The 23,354-nt window shown below is 40.1% G+C and overlaps 1 protein-coding gene across 1 annotated transcript in view; it reads left to right on the top strand.

Annotated features, from left to right (window-relative positions):
- Positions 1-9,165: 9,165 nt before the first annotated feature.
- Positions 9,166-23,354, top strand: part of CLPTM1L (CLPTM1 like) — a 30,249-nt gene continuing 16,060 nt past the window's right edge. Inside the window, exons 1-8 of the mRNA XM_064150050.1 lie at positions 9,166-9,412; positions 10,171-10,271; positions 12,175-12,364; positions 14,045-14,187; positions 16,048-16,126; positions 19,860-19,977; positions 21,483-21,577; positions 23,012-23,096. Coding sequence (XP_064006120.1) covers positions 9,233-9,412; positions 10,171-10,271; positions 12,175-12,364; positions 14,045-14,187; positions 16,048-16,126; positions 19,860-19,977; positions 21,483-21,577; positions 23,012-23,096 — 991 coding nt within the window. The 5' untranslated portion in view covers positions 9,166-9,232. The remainder of the gene's footprint in view (positions 9,413-10,170; positions 10,272-12,174; positions 12,365-14,044; positions 14,188-16,047; positions 16,127-19,859; positions 19,978-21,482; positions 21,578-23,011; positions 23,097-23,354) is intronic.

Raw genomic sequence — 23,354 nt, 5'->3', positions numbered from 1 at the left:
TAAGTAAGTTTAGTATCCCATGGACAACTTGAGGTGGGAAGCTCCACGGGAAGAAATAGTCTATCCACATAGGTGAAAGTGCAAAGAAAGCTGAGGCTGTTGAAATGTGAACGTGCCTAATTAGCTTGAGTGGTTTGTGTAACCACTGTGTTTTGAAAACCAAAGGGCACGTCTAGTTTCATATTTGTTGTGGTGAGGGAGAGGTTTTCTAATTGTGATGAGTGCAAGAGCTGTACTTGTGTGCAGCTAAGCCTTGTGTAGTGTTTGGGTTAAACTGCAGCCTGTAGTAGACAGGCCTTTAAATAGGTGACACAGTGCATGATGAGGTGGTGGTGAAAATCAAGTGCATCAGTGAGTTTGCTTCAGAGCTACTGCCGAAGACCAGTGACTAGCACGTTGTTTGCTTGGTGAGCATGTACTCTTGGTGGAAGCAATCATTACAAACAAACAGCAAAACCAACAAATTACAAAAAAGGCAGGTGTTTTTTAAATTACTTGCAGTGCTTTTTATTGTCGGGCTATTGAACAAAGTAGAGACATAATTGGATGAATGATAGGTTGAAATTGTGATCAGCCTGCATAGAAACACTGTTACATCACACCTAATGTCACAAAGGCTGAGATTAGTAGAATCAGGTGATTGGTGTTTTTGTTTTAGCATCAGTAGAAGATAAGACTAATGTTAGACTACCTTAGAGTGACAGAAAAGCAACATTCCTGGGGGAGTGGCAAACTCAGACTTTACAGAGGGATGAGACCTGTGCCACATTGCATTACTGCAGTAGTATTCATTACAAATCCTCTGCTGACCTCTAACTCTTGAAGATTCAGTAGTTCCACATAAGTACCCTTTTGAAAAGGCACCAAACTGTGGAACAGCTTGGCTGTGACAGGCACTCAAGTGTCAGTGGCTTGCTGCAGTGTCATGGTATAAATGAAAGCTTCCTTCACCAAACATTAAAATGTAAATACTTTCAATTAAAATGTTACATATTTTACAAACACTTTTATTTTAACTGGTGGTATCAACATCCCCTACATTTACAAGAAGACAGACAAAGAAATTACTTCAGTTCTTTGCAACAATTAAATATCCTTAGGTTAAAAAAAAATCAGAGGTGTGAAGGCATTTGACATTGACCATGAGCACTTTACTGCTTTTATGTAATACTGCCATCTCTTGCCAGTAGAGCTGTTGCATCAGACTCAGCTTTTACATACTACATGAGAGACCCAGCCAAAGCTTTGTGATTCTGATATGGTTGAATGAGTGAACTCCATATTTCAAATATATTTACATTTTGTGGCTTTCCATGTTACTTAATCTTAAAAGTGTCTTGAGTTTTGTTGGAGTTTTTGCTGGGGTGGTTGTTTTCTTCATTTATTCAAACAAGAACATTCCACTAAAACCAAACCCTTAGGAGGTACTAACCATTGTCTAGCACAGTAAAGCAAGTGCTATTGCAGATTTCTCAGGAGTCTGCTGCTGTGAGCAGATACACTTAAAAGGCATGGTAGGCAATTTGTAACCCTTGTGGAGAACACTGAGTTTTATTCACAGGTTCACAGAATGTTTTGGGCAGGGACACCTCCCACTTGGCCAGGTTGCTTGAGGCCTCATTCAACTTGGCTGTGAACACCACTAGGGAGGGGGTATCCACAGCCTCCTGGGGCAACCTGTTCCAGTGTCTCACCACCCTCATCTATCCTCCTCAAACTTGAACAAGCCCTTGTATAAAACTCCCTTCCCATCCTTCTTGTAGTCCCCCTTTCAGGTACTGGAAAGCTGCTATAAGGATTTCTGGAGCCTTCTTTTCTCCAGGCTGAACAGCCCTAACACTTTTAACCTGTCCCTATAGGTGAGGTGCTCCAGCCCTCTGATCATCTTTGTGGCCCTCCTCTGGGCCTACTCCAGCAGTTTGATGTCCCCAGCAGTATGCTGGGGGCACCAGAACTGGATGCAGTACTCTATGTGGGGTCTCATGAGAGCACAGTAGAGGGGAGAATGTGTCAGTGCATTTGTCATAGCTAGAATAGTCTTACTACGATTCAAGAAACCAGGCTTGTGTTTGCTATTCCCCCTTGGAATGTAGAAATCCATCCTTTGCAAAAGTTGAAAAGGAGATGTGTGCAGTATGGAGTGATGCAACTCTTCAGTGGCAAAGCCACTGGCAGTAAATAGTTTTGTCCGTATCCATTAATATTTTCATGCAAACTGTGAGCTAATGTAAGCATTGGGCTAGTTGGAATTGTTGGGGTTTTTTTTATGAAAATGAGGCACTTTTATGGAAGAAGGCTACAGAACTTGAGCAGCATAGGGTCATAGAATAGAATCATAGAATCAACCAGGTTGGAAGAGACCTTAAAGATCATCCAGTCCAACCTATCCCCCAGCCCTAGCCAGTCAACTAGACCATGACACCAAGTGCCTCATCCAGTCTTTTCTTGAACACCTCTAGGGACAGTGACTCCGCCACCTCCCTGGGCAGCCCATTCCAATGCCAATCACTCTCTCTGTCAAGAACTTCATCCTAACATCCAGCCTATACTTCCCCCAGCACAACTTGAAACTGTGTCCCCTTGTTTTATTGCTGGTTGCCTGGGAGAAGAGACCAACCTCCTCCTGGCCACAACCACTCCTCAGGTAGTTGTAGACAGCAATAAGGTCACCCCTGAGCCTCCTCTTCTCCAGGCTAAACAACCCCAGCTCCCTCAGCCTCTCCTCGTAGGGCTTGTGTTCCAGGCCCTTCACCAGCTTCATTGCCCTTCTCTGGACACATTCCATCACCTCAACATCTCTCTTGAATTGAGGGGCCCAGAACTGGACACAGTACTCAAAGTGTGGCCTGACCAGTGTTGAGTATAGGGTAAGAATAACCTCCCTCATCTTGCTGGCCACACTATTCCTGATACAGGCCAGGATGCAATTAGCTCTCTTGGCCACCTGGGCACACTGCTGGCTCATCTTCAGCCTACTGTCTACCAGTACCCCCAGGTCCCTTTCTTCCTGGCTGCTCTCCAGCCACTCTGTCCCCAGCCTGTAGCGCTGCTTGGGGTTGTTTTGGCCAAAGCACAGAATCCTGCACTTGGCTTTGTTAAATCTCATCCCATTGGCCTCTGCCTACCCATCCAGCCTGTCCAGGTCCCTCTGCAGGGCTCTCCTACTTTCCAACAGATCAACACCTGCTCCTAGCTTGGTTTCATCTGCAAACTTACTGATGCTGGACTCAATCCCCTCGTCCAGATAATCAGTAAAGATGTTGAACAGGTACATATGCTGTACCAGTGTAGGCACAGCTTTATCTATATTACAGGACTGGACTGGAATGGAAAGGAAAATATTCTGATTTTTAAAAACTGACCTAGTTAGATGAATTTTCTTTTATGTCAGAGAGCAGGTCATAAGATCCTCTAAGAGGTTGCATTCTGTTTAATGTGAATGCTTGAGGTGGTTCTTTGGGTGTTTTGAGTTTATTTTGGTCATTTGGGTTTTGGGGTTTGTTGGTTGGTTTGGTTTTTTTTTAGTAGCATTTTCATGAGTTAAAGATTTAAGAAATGACAAATATGTTGGTCAAGAGTTTTACTTCAGCAAAACTTAAGTTTGGCTCCTTAATTCATTTTGAAGCACAGAAATTGCCACTTCAGGTGGTTTGTTACCTTTTAGGTATATGAACTTTAGCTAATGTGAAAAACTTAAACTACCTAATTAATATGGCTAGAACCTTCACAGAAAGGAAGAGTAGGTCTAACAAGTTTGAAGTGGAAAGTAAGAATTTGTCATCAATGTCATCAATAATTAATTTTTATTTAAATTATTAGTTAATCAGTCCAGCAAAACTCCAAAATCTGTTCCACAGTTGAGCAGGAAGACTGAGATTATCATTCAAGTATTTTTGCAGTCCTGAGTAGGTAGAAATAAATCAGCTGTTCTTCAGTCAAAGGACTTTTTGAGGTACTGCAGCACTGTGTATCCAAGTACTGCCCAGGTCATCACTGGCACAGTGCAGCCAGTGAGGTTTCATGTACTCTCCTGGACTTTTTCCTTTGAAGACTGCAAAAAAAAAAAAGTATTAAGACCATGACTGGAACCTTGTAAGACCTTCTTGAAGGTAGAATTCTCAACTTCAGAGGACCAAACAGAATCATTCTGTGCTATAGCTAATAAAGGGTATACAAGTTAGTCACCAGGAGTGGTTTGTTTTGTGGAAAACAGCTGCTTCTCCTCAGATTACTATCTGATGTGCTTTATCATGTGTAATGGGATTAAATTGAAGTGGGTGATACCAAGAGGACAGAGGATTTATGTTTCTGTGAAATATGCTGAGATGTTTTTGCAGCAGCAGACAGTCTGCAGATTCTCTCAAGTTCGTCAAGCACAATAATTTTTCTGGTTGTGTGATAACAGCAGCAGCATATCTGTTTTCTTCAGCAAAGTAGCAGAAGAGAGTACTCCTGTGTAGGCCACCTTCAGGAGACCATCTGCAACAGGTAAAGACATACTTGCAGTTTTCAAATGATCAGTCTCTGGGAATGGAAGCAGTAGACTGACCTTAGCACAGATTACACCTGTGTAAGTTATTCCCATGAATTACCGTATTTGTTGGGTGGCCTTTTTTTTTTTTTTTGAACAACACAATTGTCAAGCTGCTTTATTCTGAGCTAAATTGCACAGGGCCATATGAGCATCAGAGCTTATTTGAAGTTAGCTTGGAGAACTCAAAAAAGATGCTGTAGATACTCTGTCAACATAATGTTGCTTCCTTTTTTTCACTTTGATAAAACATGTCAAAAGCAAGAGAAAAATTAGAATGACTTTTTCAATATTTTGATACTATGAATTTCTGAGACCCAGTTCTGGGCCAAACAGTCACCTGGAGAAAAATCAAGCTGAGCTTCTGATCCTCAACAAGCAAATAGAAAAGCCCATCAAGGCTAGCATGGCAGCAAATTTTGACTGTGCAGCTGGCCTTTTCCCACAGTAAAGAAGGATCTTTCTGCCTCTTGGGGTAGTGAATTCAATTTTTGTTGCCTGTGCTGTCTCTTCTTTGTAGGTGTCTTGCAGCTTGGGAGTGAACTCCCTGCCTCTTAGGCTTAAGTGGCATGGACTTTTCTCCCTGAGCTGTAAGCAGCGACTATGAAAGTCCCATTTTGGTAATGCCACCCAAAACTAGGGGCCTGTGTCCTGCTTTAGCTTGTCCCTGCCATTAGGTGCCATTAGGTAAAGGGTTGCTTTTTCTCTTCACAAACTTGAACCATTGCAGGTGTGTCTAGGTGACAGCAGGTCTGAGCGAGCTTTGAGATTCTCTATGTTCCTGTGAACAGTAAGAAACTAGAAATCTAATACAATGCAACCTTAAATTGGATTGACTTCTGACTCACTGTGTCACTTTCAGTGTGTGCCTGTTTACCTCCAAGCTGCAAATGCAACATCTATAAATGTGATTGCAAAATCTCAAGGATACTGAAGAAAGCTGAAGCTCACTTTTCATCCTACCATGGTACTGGAAATTAAATTAATGTGATGACAAGTTATTTCTAAGTCTAGGAATGTGTATGGGGAAACCCCAAATATGTGTCTTTTATTCACTATCCAGCATGAAGACAATTTTGTATTTTAAATGCTGCAGAAATAAACTTGTAAAGATCTTGTATGCCCCAAGTATATATTTTGTTTTCTTTTATAATGGAGTTCAGGCAAAATATTTCTTACATTTCAGAAAGGAGGTTTAGGTTAGCCAGTTCTGCACTTTCCAGACTACAAAAGCAGTTTTTAAGTAAAATCTAAAAGTAAAAATGTATTTTAAAATATGTGGATCAGAATTCCTTAAGTTAAACATCTCTCCTTAGCAATTGTATATGCTTAGACAAAAAGCAAAACAGTTGCAGCTGCTTGTCTGTATAGCTGTTTGTGTTTGGTGATTTGTTCATAATGCTTTCTTGAATTGCTCTAAAGGTAATAAGGCTCCATGTAGATCAGTAACATGAGAAATTCCCTTAGAAACAATAGATTTTTATTTCCTGGAGGAAGACCTGGACTAAGTACCTGCTGACTTTTTGCTACATGCTATACAACTTCAATGTTGAGGTATTGTACTGAAAGTATTTGGCATCTGCTCAATGGGACCACTTCCTAAACCTTTTTGTGGCTCCCAGAGTCTCTCCAGGTATACAAGACATTTCTAATTTGATTTCAGGTACTATTTCATCTTTTTGGAAGAATAAAATTATCAACAAACAGTTTTTTTTTCAAAGAGGGGTTGATATTTCGAATAACTGTTTAACTTGCAATCAGATTTTCTTTTTTTCAAATATGGCTGGTTTTGAACACACTGAAGAATTTTAATGGGAGGGGGTAAAAGAAAAGAAAGTAAAAAGAGAGAGGATGCCATGAAGAGGATGCTCCTAGCTGAAAACCTGCGCTGACAGAGCAGGAAGCTGTTTTACAGGAGCTCACTGGCAAGGTGTTACACATTTGTTCCATCGGTGGTACAACTTCTGTTGACTTGGAAGGCTGCTCAGGCAGACCTCGTGTGTTTAAATAGATGCATATTGGCTGCAAGCTTTTAATTAAAGTAGCCCTTGGATATGCAGTGTGAGTATGTACTACTGTATAGTGTACTACTGTATAGTGTACTACTGTATAGTGCTAGTGGATAATAATAGTCTGAATGCATGTTTTCTGATGTAAAATTCCCTCCAATGGCATGTGTACATAGACTTACTACCTTTGCACTGGACTGGCTATACTTCCTAACTGGAACACAAAAACAAGCAGTGCACACAAAATGACCATAGTTTGTGGTGGCAATTGTGGAAATACTTTGGCAGAATGAGAAGTATAGCCTCAGTGCTACAAATCTGATTTTTCTATTTTTTATTAACATGCACGGAGACTAAGGATGATATTTTTTAAAAGTTAACTTGGTTTTGTACATTTAACATTACCTCTGAATACAAGTGATCAGTTTTTACAGGAAATACCTCAATTTGAACATTCTTTTCTTGTTAGTTGCCCGATAGGTTGAAATGGACTAAAGCATGTGATGAACTGAGCCAAATGATGTAGACAAACTGTGCTGTGTAAGTCATATGATGATTTACTAAAAGGGAACTAAATGATACACTTCATGTGTTGATGTGCAGTATACAGATACGGCTCATTCTGCCCAGCTGGATGTTTTCCTTATGAATGGCTTGTAAATTTGAATTTTCAGTGTGAAGCCAAATTAAAAATGAAACAACAACAAAAAAGTAGTTTTGTTTTCTCTGCATTTTAATAAAGTTTGGGTTTTTTTATAAAAGAAGGCTTACATTAAGGGAAGGGATATAAATTGTAACTGTGACTAAGATGTATGTTTATGTGTGTGTTGATGTATGTTCTCCCTGGCAGTGTGTGTAGAAGAGTATTTGTTTATTGGACAACGAGGAGTATAAATCAGAGGGGTGAGAGAGGTTTTCACAGAACCATAGAATCGTTTTGGTTGGAGACCTCTGTGATCATTTGTTACAAGTTCTGCAAAATTAATAATGGATATTAATTTTTATATCCAGGTGACGATTATTAATAACTGTTAAAAGTTTATTACATTAAATCTCGCCAGAAAACTTATTTACAATGTTTGAAATGCACACTTTGGATAATTGGATACACACATAGGGAACAGACAACCTAGAACACTAAGAAATAACTAGCAAATACAAACATAGAACCTGAAAGAAGTTCTTAGTTTCAATTATACTGCTTGCCCACCAGCTGACTTGGGAGGGTCCTTTGTGCTACTTAAGGCAGAGGCACAATAGAATCTAGTTACAGAATTTCTTAGAGAGGCTTTGAATATTTACTCACGAAATAGTATCGGGCAGTACCCAAACAGAGGGAGTTCTGTCTGTGTCTTGAAAGTCACTGCAGGCAAAGCAGAGCAGGCAAAGCAAAAGTAAAAAGCCATGTGGCAAGAACCTATTTATTATTTGCCTGAAAGTAATGGCCCCTTTGCCCACAGAGGTTCACCAATCAGAATGGCACCTTGCCAAACCTGACAACCTTAGACAGTCAGGAGCTTGCTTTCCCTTATTTGGGAGGAACAAGTCCGGGCAAGTCTCAGACCCTCAAAGTGGGTGTCTCCAAGCCTTTTGTCTTCTCCCTGCTTTCTGCTTCCTTCCACCTCAGCAGAAGGAAGGGGACCACAGGATCATGCCCGGGCAAGACAGGACATGTATCTTCCACAACATCGAGTCCAACTCTCAGTCTGACATGCCCATGGCCATTAAACCATGTCCTGAAATGCCATGTCTATGTGTTAACACCTCCAAGGATGGTGACTTAACTCCGTGGGCAGTCTATTCCAATGCCTGACTACTCTTTCTGTAAAGAAATTTTTCCTAATACCCAATCTAAACTTCCCCTTGTGCAATTTAAGGCCATTTCCTCGTATTGTTAACTTAGTAGAAACCAACATCCACTTCACTACAGCCTCCTTTCTGGTAGTTAGAGAGAGCAAGGTCTCTCAGCCTCCTTTTCTCCAGACTAGACACCCTCAGTTCCCCCTGCTGCTCTTCCAAAGACTTGTTCTCTAGACTCTTCCCCAGCTTCATTACGCTTCTCTGGACACAGTGTAGCGTCTCTATGGCGCTGTTGTAGTGAGGGACCCAAAACTGAAAGCAGCAATCGAGGTGCGGCCTCACTAATGCCGAGCACTGCCCCACTATTCCCCACAGAGGTCAGCACGCTGCAGGCTCAGGTTCAGCAGGCTGTCAAGGCGCAACCCCGGGTCCTTGTTCGCTGGGCAGTTTTCCCGTCGATCAGCACACCGCAAGCACCGCAAACGCGGGGCGCTGACCCCCGACGGCCGCGGGCCCAGCTGCGCGAGCCCGCCGGAAGCTCCTCAGCACACCGGCGCCAGCTCCACCCCTGAGCCGCCGCGCGCCCGGCCCGAGCCCTGCACTGCCTTGCTCTGCCCTGCCCTGCCCTGCTCTGCCCTGCCCTGCACTGCCCTGCATTGCACTGCCCTGCTCTGCCCTGCCCTGCCCCGCCTGGCCTCCGACCCGCAGCCGCCCCGGGCCGAGGCTGCGCCGAGAGCCGGAACCTCCCCGAGCCTGTTGCGAGGCGGCGCTTCCTCCACGCGCCGGAAGTGACGGGCGGGGCGGAGCCGCTGTCGGTGTGGGGGATGCGCGAGTGGTGGCGGTGGTGTGGCTCGGTTGATCCCGAGCGGGGCTGTGGGGGGCGGCCGGCGCCATGCTGAGCCGCAGCTCATTCACCAGCCTGGTGGTGGGGGTGTTTGCCGTGTACGTGGCGCACACTTGCTGGGTGATGTACGGTATCGTCTACACGCGGCCCTGTCCGACAGTAGGAGCAGCCGAGAGTGGCACGGCGGGGTGTGTCTGGCCTTACCTGGCGCGGAGGCCGAAACTGCAGGTGAGCGGTGGCAACGGGTGTGTGGCTGCGAGTGCGCGGTGTGCCGAGGCGCCGGCGCTGAGAGCTGTCCCTGCTGCCCACATTGGTGGCCATACCCCTTTTCGCCCTCTGACCCCTCAGTTGACCGTCCCCACAGTGGGCTTGTCGTTTCTGCACGGGTTTTAGTTTAGGCATGGAGTGGTGGTGCCTGCCCGGGGCTGTCTTCTCCATCACCGGCCCTGCAGTCGTGGAAGTGCCGCGCCGACTCGGCTGACAGCTCCGGTCCCACTTGGCCTGCCCGTCGACCTAGCCGCCATTCCCTTGTTCTACCGGTATAGTTGAGTATATCGAAGTGGGGAGAGCAGAAAAGGGGAGCGCTGCTGGTGCTGTGTGCAGGCTGCCCCATTGCCCTGTGCAGCGTACGAGAACGAAGCACGTGTGGAATGAAAGTGTACTTTATTTTGAGATTCCATTGATTAGTTGGCACAGACACTGAATACAGAGAGCAGACCTGCTGGAGACGTGGTTCAACTTATCATCCTATAAAAATCGTATCTCATTCCATGCTTATTGATTGTTACTATGTAAGAGAAGAGGTAGCTGAAAACTATTACATTTCTTTTTCGTCATTTTTTTTTAGTGCTTGGTTTTATTTTCGAATGTCTGTTAATGTGTGACTAGAAAAATGAGTGGAGATGAGGAACGGCTCTTTAAGCATACTGACATATGACCTTAGTATTTCTGTGCTCTAATTTCTCAGTGCTGTGCTTTGATTTCAGTTGAGCGTGTATACTACCACACGATCGAACATTGGTGCTGAGAGTAATATAGATCTGGTTTTGAATGTGGAGGATTTTGATATTGAGTCAAAATTTGAAAGGTAGGTATACAAACTATGAGTTCTTTTGGAACATGTATTCTGACTAATAGTTACATGTATGGAAGTAAGCATGAATTGAAACAGACTGTTCCCGATGGTCGTGTGGACAAAGGAGAGTTGTTATTCTTACAATCTTTGTAACGTTGGTTTTGTATGCTAAACAATCTGTTTCTTCACACTTACTTTCACAAAGTAATAACTATGTTTGCCATATTAAGGCAGGGAGGATATTAGTCAAATTTCAACCTTGGAGTTGAGGACAAAATGTTGCCATTAATAAAACTAGTATTTTTTCTTTAATTAAAAGTTCCTAAAATATTTAATGAATTAAGCATTCATTGAAATTGCCTGCTAAGTTAATTTGGAGCTGAGGAATAGGTTCTTAGATAAACTTTTCATGCATCAAAAACGATCTCATAGTTGAAAGAAACAAGGTTTGGACAACAAGGCTATACTAGTAAATACAGAATGCTTGTTTCTGTCATATAGATTCTGCCTTCTGTAGGAATGCTGTCCTTTGTTCCCTATCACTATCATATATTTCAGATTCCGCTGTATACAGTCTTCTCACTAGCTATGTGTGATGTAACGTATGTATGATGTGCTGAACTTACATGTTGGTTAGTCTGGATCAGTGAACTGTTTTCAGCTACACAGGCAAATGGTGTACAAAAGTTTGCATTACTTGTAATAACAAAAATTACTTTTCATTATGAAAATTTAAGTCAAAGTGCCTGTAAATACTTGAGACCTTCTTCTAATAACGTGTCAGTCCTACTGTCTACCTACATCATGTTCTTAATAGTCACGGCTTCAGATCTAGGAGAGAACTTGGAATTCAAGCTAGATTCTCTTTTCTTGCATTTTAGCAACATGCTTTTCTATAACCGTTTCAGTGCTAATGATTGTAGAAGTAAAATCTCTAGCAGTTTGGGGCTCCAGAGTCTTCTAAAGGGATGTCAGTGCTAAAATGAAATGAGACAGTGTCATTAAATTTCTGAGCATAGCACTGTACAGTATGCCTCTCTACAATTCAGATTACTAGAACTACTTGTTTTGTGCTTCATATTTGCTGCCTTACTTTTGTTTATAGTAGTCACTTTATTCTTGATTCTCTTGTCAGAGTCTCCCAGATTCTTTCACATTCCATATTCTCTGTAATTAAAGAACACATTGCTCTGCAGTTCAGGTCTTTTTAAATGTCATCTCTATCAGACTTGAAAATACAGGAATTGTTTTACTGCTGTAGTCCTGCAAAGCCACTGAAAATATTCAGAGAAAAAGAATCTGAGCAAATTTGCAGGAGTAGAGGAGACTTTATGCAAGGTTGCAAGTAGAATGATCTCTTGGCTAAAACAGGGCAAGTAATTTCCTAGTTTGAGGCTCCGGTCTAGAGTTCTGTGCTTGGCATGCCATATCTGAGAAGATGTTTTATTGATGCAAAGTACTTGGTATTCTTTTTAAATGTTTTATCACGTATGCAATCTGTGATACACGTTCAGCACTGAGAAAGCTATTTTCTGCAAGTGCTGTGATAATCTTAGGCCTATAACCTATTGGTGGGGGAAACAACAAAAGATATGATGAAGCAGCCCTGTGTTATCTAAGGCAAGAAAGGATGAATTGGACAAAGATTGAAGTATCTTAAGATAATAATAAAACTTTGGAAATGCAAATGTTATGATTCATCCTGAGTATAAAAATTGATCCCATCCAGTCACGGCTCATTGGGATGTATTAGCCAGAACTAATTGCTGCGTGGCAGGCCACCCAAATGTCTTTTTAAACCTTTAAACCTTTTCTTCCTTTCTTCCAGAACATCTTTAATGATGCTTATAATGTAATGGCTAAATATTTCAACATACGCTGCACTGTCTCATAATCTATTTATTTTGTATTTTAGGACAGTGAATGTCACTGTACCAAAGAAAACTCGAAATAATGGCACATTATATGCATATATATTTCTTCATCACGCTGGCATTTTGCCTTGGCATGACAGTAAGCAGGTGCACATAATAAGCCCACTAACCACATACATGGTCCCTAAACCCGAGGAGATTAATCTGCTCACTGGAGAATCAGCCACACAGGTAGGTATTTTTTCCATCTATAGATAACAAATGCCAAAAAGTAATTTTGTTAGTAGACATTTCTAGTGTTAGCATTTATTCTGCTTGCATTTTGCATTCATGATGCTATCAAAAAAGAAAGTAACTCCTCCTCTTCTTGATTATCAGCTTATGTGTGAATGGTAGAGTGCTTAGCACAGCAGAGTTAGAGCCTTTTATAACACTGGCTGCAATTAAAACACTTCCCTAGTTAACATTTATTCAAGGATTCAGTGCTTTTGATGGAAATATTGTTATGTTCTGTAACAACATAATGCTTTGCTTTTATAAAGCAGAGATACTAACTTGATTTTGACATTAATGAGTGACCATTGTCAATTGCGTCTTTTCATTTAGGATGTTCTTACATTTCCAGTTCAATTTAAGAGTGGAGAATGTAATGTTATTTAATGAAATATGTATGGATGGCTGTTGTGCCTCATATTAAGTGGAGCTTGATGATTTCACTGTTGTTCTTTGTGATCTGAAATGCTCCTGTGTGCAGGTAGCAGTGTTGTTTCTAAACCCTGTCAAAATTAAGTTAAAAATTAGTTGAGGATAGAGTCTCAACACTGTCACAAGGTGGTTTTGATCCAAAGAAAAGCAAATAGAATGTCCTGGGGATAGGCATGTATTGAAAACTTGTCATGGGTTCCAATTCAAATTCCCAGAGATTCTAATAAGTTTGATAGACCCAATAACAATTTGTAGAGTGTCCTCCCCTCTTCCCCTTCTTTCCCAAAGGAAGGGGATTAGATATAGGGAGAGATAGAGGTAAACACACCCAAATAAATCAATCTCACTCAATTTGGAAGTTAAAAGGAAAAGTTTAACAATAACTTAGAAAGGTATTGGAGGTAGGGAAGTTTACAAAGGATAGGGAAGGGAAAATAGCAAAATACAAAATGTATAAATACAACCCGAGTTGTGTGATGGTGGCTTTGTCTGCCTCATGCCTGCCACGTGGTATGCTGGTATGCAAGCAGAGTTGTGTAGGGTGAGGTGTGTGGAGAGAGAGAGAGATGAACAGGAAGCCCCCCCTCCTTTATAGGACAGGAAGTGGGGGGAGGGGGGAGTGGGCTAACCATCACCTGGTGGTGTGACCCACCCCTGGGGAAGGGTCAAGACCCCTAGGGTCAGGTTCAGGGTTACTCCCCCTGGAGTGTTAACCCTATACAAAACTGAAGTCAATTTCATCACTGCTTTACATAGTCCTTGGAAGCTCAGAAGTTCATGTGGTCTAATCTTTTTATTCCCAAAAATTAATATGATTGGTCACCCACATCCTTTTGACTGTTTTGAAGTAACATTGGATTGCTCTACAGTCCTTGTTTCACCATGACTTTTTCTGCCTAATAGCCACATTCCTAAGATATCAGCATTAATTGGCACAGTATTTGTTCTCGATGAAGGAGGCTGTGAGTGGGCATTTCAGGGTTTCACTGACAGATTATGGTGGGTCTTTACAGCCCCTTAAGGTTCTTAAGACAAGCCCTATTTGAATAAAATACTTGATCTGATTAAAATTACGGTGAAGTGTTTCTGACTGTGCTTCTTTTCTATGATGTAGCTAATGACTCTGGACTTTCTGGGAGTTAGAGTATTAACCTATTCAAAGTTCTGTGTTATATAGCAGTGTGTATGTTTACTGTATTTTTAAAGCAAATTGAAGCAGAAAAACAGATCAATGCTCTAGATGAGCCTGTCTCTCACTGGAGGTCAAGATTAACCTTAAATGTCATGGTAGAAGATTTTGTATTTGATGGATCATCCCTCCCCGCTGATGTTCACCGTTATATGAAGATGTAAGTTGACAACTTAATTCTGCTAGATTTGCTGTTATAAACATACTGCATATTTATTCAAAAATCCTCCCTTGCCTCCTTCAGTATTTTGTGTTTAAACTGGCACTTAAAAAAATAGATACTTTATGTTTCAGTGGTGACAAGTGGTAAGATATTATGTACTAGGAAACCTTATTCCTGAGTATCTCAGAATTTGGGATGGTTTTTTGTATGGCATTTCTACAGTAAGATAAAGCAGAATTACAAAGACACAAGTAAAATGCTGTAACAGACTTCATACTCTCTTGTTCTCAAGTCATACTTCTGGCCTTTAAAGCAATTATTATTCCTTGACCTTTTCAGTTGTCCCTCAGCTGCAAATAATTATCTGCAAGTGCTGAAGAGGCATAGGTGATCTGCAACACGTTTTGCCTCCCTTTATGATTGACCTTGCTTTTCTTTGACAATGTGCATTCCTGCATTGTGTCATTTTCTCAAGGAAATACTAAAAAGGCAAGGATATGTTGTTAGACCACTAAATGCAGACAGTAGCTTTTATTCATAGGTTGCTAAAAGAATTTACTGTGTTAACCATATTAGTGTCCTTTTGGCTCATGCTGCTGTATATTGATGCCTTTCTCTACAAGTATCCCATTAAATCCAGAAGCAGTTGCTTAATCAGCAGACCATGTGGTTCTGGGATAGCTTCCGAGCCAGAACAGACAAATTTAGTAATTCATAAGATAGGCCTTTAACAAGAAGGTATTGGACTGGAGTTGATGAATGAGGATAATTTTGCTGTTGGTGTTTAGATATGCATCAGTGCTGTTTTGGCATTGCATTGTACAGGAAATAGTTTGGATATGACATAGCCTGCTGCAATTCCGCTGCTGCTACCTCTATCTAAATCTAACACAGTCTGCATTTCTGTGCTTCTATTTAGTCTGTTTTCTATGCTACTGTTGCGTATTGTATATTTAATATACAGCCTTTCTTAGCATGCATAGAGACTTCTTTCTTTTCTCAACAACTGAAATTCAACTTTCAGGCTTTAAGAAACACCCTTTTGCTAGTTCTGTAGACTTGACTGAGGACATAATCGTGTGAATAACTGCTTTTCTAATGATGAACCTAAAGAATGTGTTTCTTGGCACTTTAGACCAACTACTTTTCAAGGGTACTGACAAAGCAATTGTTTGTAGGTCATAATTTGCTAAATAACTTCCCAGTGATCAACTTGGCAGAGGGCTGAAAGGCTGGGAAGTTTATATTGGTTTCATGTAGGCTGTTGAGGTTGTAGAGCAACCTGAGTTTCTGTTGAAAAGACAGAGATGGTTTCTGCTCCTTGTGCACTCTCTGCAGTAGTATCTAGTCTTCCCGTGTGTGTCTCCAGTTCCATGCTATCTGGAGCATGTGCAGTTGCTGGCCTGATAGATGTCATTGGGACCCCCCCATGGAGACCTTGCATTGCTGCAGTTAGGGATACTTGAGACAAAGGATACAACTATATAGCAGAAAAATCCAGCATGTTTCTCAGTAAACCTTTTATTTCCTCTATCCTTGGTCATGCAACAGTTTCAGCAGCATCATAATCGATTTCAATTGTCTTTTTTTTTAATTATTGTTTATTCTGTCTTTCTATGGGGAAACTAAGAAAAGCAAAATAAAAGGAGAAATTTGATATGCTTACTTTTTATATAGACATTTCTCAATTAAATGCTCTGGGCTGGCGATTGCTTTCTTACTATGTGTTAACAGAAAATGTGCCTGAAAAGATAGTGGGAATTAGTTTACATGAGTAGACCTGGAAGTGATAAATGAGTGCTGATTTGAATGAAATAGTTTTCTTTCAGTCATAAAATCCATGTTTAAACATCCTAGGGTTCAGTTGGGGAAGACAGTGCATTACCTTCCAATATTATTTATTGATCAGCTAAGCAACAGAGTGAAAGATTTGATGGTGAGTAATAGAATACCTTTAATTACATTTTAACAGTAATTGTCAATGTTGTTTTAATTAAGATTCTGTCATAAGCTGTTTACTCTGATGAAGAAAATATAAATTCATAAAAGGATTGTGACAGTGGCTGTCTAAATGTGTCAGCTGTGGTAACTACAGAAGCTGGATCTGGGGTTTGAGACTCCAGTCTGACAGAAGTATCTACCAGAATTCTCTTCTATTCCACCAAAAAGTATTTGCATTCTGTTGCTTCTACCTTTTGAGTGGACATGAGGACATCACTGCAGCACCAATGGTTGTGTTGACAGTCTAATGAGCAATTTGACTCCCTAAGCTGCAGAGGTTGCATCAGAATCCTAGAATGACTTCTGATATCTTCTAAGGAAATGAGCATCAAATGCAGCTGATTCTGGGACTACTCTCAGAAGTCAGTAGCTGTTATCTCAAAAAAAATCACTTGTGGTTACATTTTCTGGTGGTGCTCCCTGTCTTGTTAGAGTAACTTCAGCACCTGAAAGCTTGGATGTTGCAGTACATAAAATTATTTTGTGTACTTAACCAATTCAGGACTTGAAAACTAAATAATTGAATGACAGAAGAATGAGGTTGGATGATATTTCTGGAGGTTGCTAGTCCAGCACCCACGCTCAAAGCAAGTTGCTTGCTAATGTCCAGTTGTTGTTTTTTTAAGGGGGAGGGTGTACATTTAAAAAGAATTTTCTGTATTCAGGTTTTGCCCAACTGTCCTCTTGTAGGAAATCATGCAGTTCCTTTACTACAAGTGACATATGGCAGTCCCTTGCATCTAAACTGTATTTGTCTTAGCAGTTCTTTTCAGTTGCACTAACTGGAAATTAACAGCCAGAGCATCTGAGAGCAAAAGCCTTGTGGAATGTCTCAGAACTTTTAAATCAGTATATCTGGATTCAGTATATTCTAAATGGAAGTCTTGGTCAATGTAAACTTTCTGTAAACCTTCTAAGTTGACCTTCTAATTCATTAAGTTTATCTCAGACAGAGAATTATGTTCCAAAGCACTTGTAGAGCCTTAAAGAACTCATTGCCCCCACCTGAAGCTTGTTCAGCAAATTAAACTCAAGAGCATGTGTTACAATTCTTGGTAGTGTGTAGTTTTGTTCAATGCTTCTTTAGATGCACTTTTATGATGTAGTGGTCATTGTCCTTTGCTTTAAGTTCTTCAGCTCATTCAGTTCAGTATATTCATAATGAGCTTCTAACTGGTCAAGTCATATATGTGGTTTACAAATTAGCATTGCATACATTAAAGTGTTGAGTTTTTGTAACTTGCTGCCTTAAAGTCATTAAAGAAGTGCTGCAAAGACTGCTCCCTCAAAACTAGCCAACGTCACCTTCAGCACTGGTTTACATGACTTCTCAATGTTAGCCTGCCAAACTGCTCTCAAACCCTGCAGAAAGAGTTGTCTGATAATATGCATATGGTGAGATAACAAGGTTAAGTGAAGAATTTGGGGGGGGGGGGGGGTGGTACAGTTTTTGCGGAGCCAAGTTGGCATATGAATGTAAATAGGAGCATCAGATGCTGTTTGGTGTGCCTTACCTGAAGTCAAGGAGCTTGTGCTAAGTTGTGTAGATTCTGAACTATGTATAAATCTTTTGTGGTAAGTACTGTAGTCTAGAAGTTATATTTTCCTTATGTGGTTAAAAGTTCCTGACAATATTGGGGGTTTGGGGATTAAGCAGGATTTAAAAGAAGAAAAATCTAGAATTCATAGAGCTGAACTTTTTGGCTCTGTTGGAGTGCTAGAAGTAGTATGTGATGTTCCGGTGGTGTACTACAAGAGTAGGTTGCATTGCAGAGGTTTGGTAATTTAGTTATTTTCAAAGGGTTAACAACTGTCACGCTCAACTGCTTTGTGAGGCAGCACTTGTGGACTTTATTCATTGAGAAGGAGTTTATTCTTCTAATCTCCATGTCTTCATTTAATTTGCTTTTAGTGTTGAAGAATTCTGCATCTCCTATTGCAATCCAATTTTAGCCTTAAGCTACACCTAACTCCTTAATAGTGCTTTGTCTATGTAGTGTGTGCTTGCTGCGTGTTACATACCCATATGTTTGTGAATTATTTTTCCTGTCTCTCTTGCACAGATAAAATTTCTGTTCCTTTTCTCCCAGAAATGTTGGTGCTGTCTTTGATAGACTAAGAAATTGGAATGAGAATTAATGGGTTCCAGGCATTCTTTTAAAAAGGGAAGAAGCCTAGAAGATGTTTACCAAAAGTAATATAGCTGTAGAATCTCACCAGCCTTCTCCACCATCAGACCTAACTGCATAAGTTTTCACCCTTTTTTCCTTCTCACCTTCAAGACAGCTCAGAGACTCCTGGCACCATTCTAGTTTCTCAGGCTTTCTCCCTGCTGTATTTATAAAATTTCTCAGCTTCCCTTTCTCTCCTTCATATGCATGCTTATTCTGCCACTATCTGGAAGGCTTTTTAGGGTCTTGGGAAGGTGAGGAGACTGATGGACAGTTGGTTGTACTCACTGGAGGAAAGAGAGAACATAATCCCCAGTTTACACCTGACTGACAGGGAGGAGCTGGGCTAAAACCATGCTCTGTACCTTAAGGATCAAAATCCTGTTTATCTCAAATAGGTGTCATCTGACCAATTACTATAGAATGGACACAGTGTAGAGCAGCAGTTCTGAGATGGGAATTATGATTGGGTAGTAATGAGGAGCTGGGAGTAAAACACCTTGAACTGTTGCAACTCAGAGTGCCTGCCCATCTGTAGTGCTGTCTTTGCAAGTTCAAAACGTATGGCCTGAGCTTGTACCTCGGTAGCTGCAGAGAATTCTGGCATCTGTGAGGACAGGTTTTTGTTGCTGTTTTAAACCTGTTTGAGAGATAATCAGGTATCATGCAGAAAGAGCTGAGGCAATGTAAGACTTGTTTGGTATTTTTGTCCCCAGCTTAAAGGCATCCCAGATAATTATTATCATAGCTAAAGTGTAGGTGATACTTTAGGATTAAGTGAAAATCATTTCTCTTGAGGCAGGAAGAATATTTCTATGACACCCCATACTCCAAATTTTTCAGGCAGGGTAGCTTGCTTAGCTTTAGTCTGTCATGTTTTTACAAGTCCAAGCAGGTCCCCACCTCTTGTTTTGGTATGAATTGTAACCATGTTCTCTACAATCCACCTTCAGTTTAGTATTGAGTGTGGCTTTGGAACAGGATTTTTTCTGTTCTGTTATCCTTTTTTGTTATTTTTGTGGGTTGGGTTGGTTGGTTTGGGTTTGTTTGGGTTTTTGTGGGTTTTTTTTGTTTGGTTTGGGTTTTGTTTTGTTTTTCAAATCTTCTGCTGTAGGTAATCCCAGTATATATATTCAGAGAACTGTCCAAACAGAGAAATACCTTAAGCTTGAGCTTGAGCCACTTGAGCCACTTGAGCCAATACCTGTAGAAGGAACTTAATGTAAGCATGTCAGAGGCATTTGTGTACAGTAACAGAGAGATTGCTGTAAAAATTGGAATAAAACAAACTGCTAGCTTAGTATTTCTTAGAAAAAATCCTCAAAGACTTCAAGCATAGTATAGAAATCTTATTTCCTTCCAAAAGATTGTATTCCCCTTCAAGAAACAAGCTGACTTTTTGAATTTTTATGATTAAATCATAGTGTGATGGAATCAATATTAAAAAAAATAATTGTTGCACATTTTTTGCTATTAAAAACAACTATGTCTCTACAGGTTATAAATCGTTCAACAACAGAGCTTCCTCTTACAGTGTCTTATGACAAAATATCTCTTGGAAAACTCCGGTTCTGGATCCACATGCAGGATGCTGTGTATTCCTTACAACAATTTGGTATGTATTTTTATCTTTAATGACAGCAGGCCAAAAAGTAATATTGAACCATGATATTTTTCTTAAAAATATATAGATAACACTTCAGTGCTCCTTCTCCTTCTTGATGGTGAAAAGGTCTAATCTTCAGATGTTTTACCCAAAAGTAAATATGGAAATAAAATGTTGCCATTTGGTAGGAAAGAAGAATACAGAGGTGGATTGAGCATTTTTAAAATGCTGAGAATAACTGTCTTGAAAGTGTCCAACTAAACACTCAGTTTGTGTGGGACATTTCATCACTATCACTTCTCCATAATTTTTGTGAGCCTTCTATGAATAGCAGCATTCAATTTTTCATGTTCTGTGTCTTAATTGTCTTGTGATGAAAGGGTGTATCAAGACCTGTCATCTTGATTACTTCCTCTAACTGTATCTCTGTAAGTATGTAGACAGTCAAACATAAGGTTTATAATCTTGGACTTGGAGTAACTTAAGAAAAGGTCACCTAAACCAGTAACAGAACTCCAAAATCATTTGCAAATGGGTAAGTTCTCATTCTTGCTGTGTTGTAGTACAGCTGATAAGACAAAGTAATTTGGTACTGAACTCACCTGTGTTATAATATCATTGCTATAAATGTAGAATTGTATGTTTTCTAACGTTAGGTTTCAGTCAACAGAACTTTCTGCTTCATGGAGAAAGCATCTTAACAGTGGCTGAAAAAGTTGAAAGGGATGGTACATCTTCTGGAAGGCACACTTTCTCAGGCCAGAGAAGTTATTTATTACAGACAGGCTCTAACTTTTTCTAAATTAATGGTTGTTCCTTCATGTCCACAAGGTAGCAACATTGATTCTTTAGGAGATTTGAAAAGACCATAGAAAATAGTAATGAACTTACAGATTGTACTTTCTGGAAGGTGCTTTGCCTTTTCCCATTGATCAAAGAGAAGCTCCTAAATGTACTCTGCAAGTACCATCAAGAGAGTCACTGCCTAATCCATATTCTGAGGTCTGTACTATCGCATATGTGGCCTTGTTTCTTGATGACCTTTCTCCTTTACAGTAAGGTCCTATTCTCATTTTTTGCTTTTTAATGTGAGGCTCACTTTTATGTATCCAAGCCCTGGTTTTAACTCAGCTGGCAGCTGAGCTCTGTCAGTCCTCTCACAACTTCCCAGATCAAAGTTCAGAGGTCAGTGTTGAATAATTATTTTTCTCTCCACTCAGGGCAGAATGACTTCCTGTGTTTTGCCATTTATCTGTGGACTGTTAGCTTAGATTGTAGTTAAGCAGCACGTTGAAGGCACATCAGTCTGCTTGTAATTTAAAGCAAGGCAAATAATTCACCAAAATAGATGCAGGCTTGGGTTTTACCAGTAAAGTTGCCATCATGTTTTGAATTTATGATTGCTTAGCACAAATTATATGCAAGTGACAGAAGATTTGTTTCCTACTGGACTCTAGCATGATAACAACTAAGTTTCTTGTGGTACTTGAATAATTGTATGTTTTTTCTCATAGGTTTTTCAGAAAAGGATGCAGATGAAGTAAAAGGAATTTTTGTTGATACTAACCTGTACTTTCTGGCATTGACATTCTTTGTCGCAGCATTCCATGTAAGTTGAGAAAATTTGGTTTTTAGCAATTACAGTATATGAAAATAAAATAAAAAGGGAGAAGGAAATTATTATCATCTTGTTATTAAGAATTGTTTATGGAAATAATAATTTCAGTAGAGCAAAGTGTTTTCTGGTGCAAGTCAGATATATTTCCAATACAGAGTTAATATAAAAACCTCAAGTAGTAGGGAAAATGGAGATACCTAGGTAGAAAATAACAGTCTTGACTGAAATATTTAGACTTATTATCACATTTTTGTCGTTGAACCAAGTCCCCTAGAACTAATAAGTCTGTCAACATTAGTTCAGATTTTGATGGGTTGTCACAAGGTTTACTGCAGGGTCATAGTTGGCCCACCAGTTGTGGGATTTGAGTCTCTGACTTAGAGTACTTGGAGACATTTAAATTGCTTCAGAATTCATTGTTGTAAAGTGAAGATCTTTAGGGTTCTAGTAATGGTAATTTGTTGTTTTGTCTCTCTCTTTGCATTGTGTAGGTCTTGGTTTAAATATAAATCTTTATTTTAATTAACAGGATTTCTAGACTTGTTCTACTGTGAACATTTTTGTCAACTACAATTACACTCAATACTAATTCTGGGAGAGATGAGAACTTGTTGGGCATGTTATATTTCTTTATACTTATATTGCATATCATTAATTTGGTTGGAAGGCATTGAGACTTCTCAGCCATGTACATTTATCTTTTCCATTCTGTTCAAGTTGCCTGTAGCCTAGGATTAGCTCTTCCAATACCTTTGTTCTTGCATGCATCATTTGCCCAACTGAAAAAACTAGAACAAAAACAACAACAAAAAAACAACCACCAAATAAAGCTGCATTAAAATTCTCTGACTCAGGAATTTCTTGCATGCATGGTGCTAGGACAGTGAAGGAAATACTGAAAAATATACGGAAGGAAAGAAGTAGAGTTTAAAAAAAAAATCACTACAACCTAATTTAATGCTAAAATGTCCTTAAAGTTTATGTCAGCTTCTTAGTGATGAAGTTTGCTGTATTGGATTTTTGTACTATCCAAGCCTGAATTGATTGTCAATCCAGTACAGAGCACTTTGACAATAATTTAGTGTGACTTGCCCTAGTCTGTAAAGGAGGTGAGCAGTTCCTCAGGGTCATTATACTTCATCTTCTACCATATATTGCCCTGTATTTCATCTTTACAGAGCACTGCGTTGTGCGGCATTGTGTTACTAGTAGTGTTTGAAAATCAGTTTGCACTGATGTTAGAATTTTGGCTTCCAAAACTTTTTTTTTTTGCTTTTATTATTTAGCTCTTTTTTAAAAAATTACATTTCTGAAGCTAAGTCAGTTTTTGCTTGAATTCTGTCTTAAATGTGTTTTTAACAGTTGAGCTGGTAGTCTATTTAGTGCACTTTTCAAGAAATTGAGTGTGTTCTTTGGTGTTTTCAGCTTCTCTTTGATTTTCTTGCGTTCAAAAATGACATCAGCTTTTGGAAGAAAAAGAGGAGCATGATTGGGATGTCTACAAAAGCAGGTATGGGCCAGAAAGTGAAGTGTTGTATGTGTGCACGTAATACATACTGTGTGTTTTCAGTCTTTAAGTTACACTTAGAGTGTTCACCAAGGTGACAAAATGAGATGCTTTTGTGTATAAAGAGAAAAAAGCTAACAGGCTGGTTCTAACTTCACAGTATCACAGTATCATCAGGGTTGGAAGAGACCTCACAGGTCATCAAGTCCAACCCTTTACCACAGAGCTCAAGGCTAGACCATGGCACCAAGTGCCACGTCC

Source organism: Pogoniulus pusillus, chromosome 10 (assembly GCF_015220805.1).
Source record: "Pogoniulus pusillus isolate bPogPus1 chromosome 10, bPogPus1.pri, whole genome shotgun sequence".
NCBI classification, from domain to species: domain Eukaryota; kingdom Metazoa; phylum Chordata; class Aves; order Piciformes; family Lybiidae; genus Pogoniulus; species Pogoniulus pusillus.
This window is presented reverse-complemented; position numbering and strand designations above follow the sequence as displayed.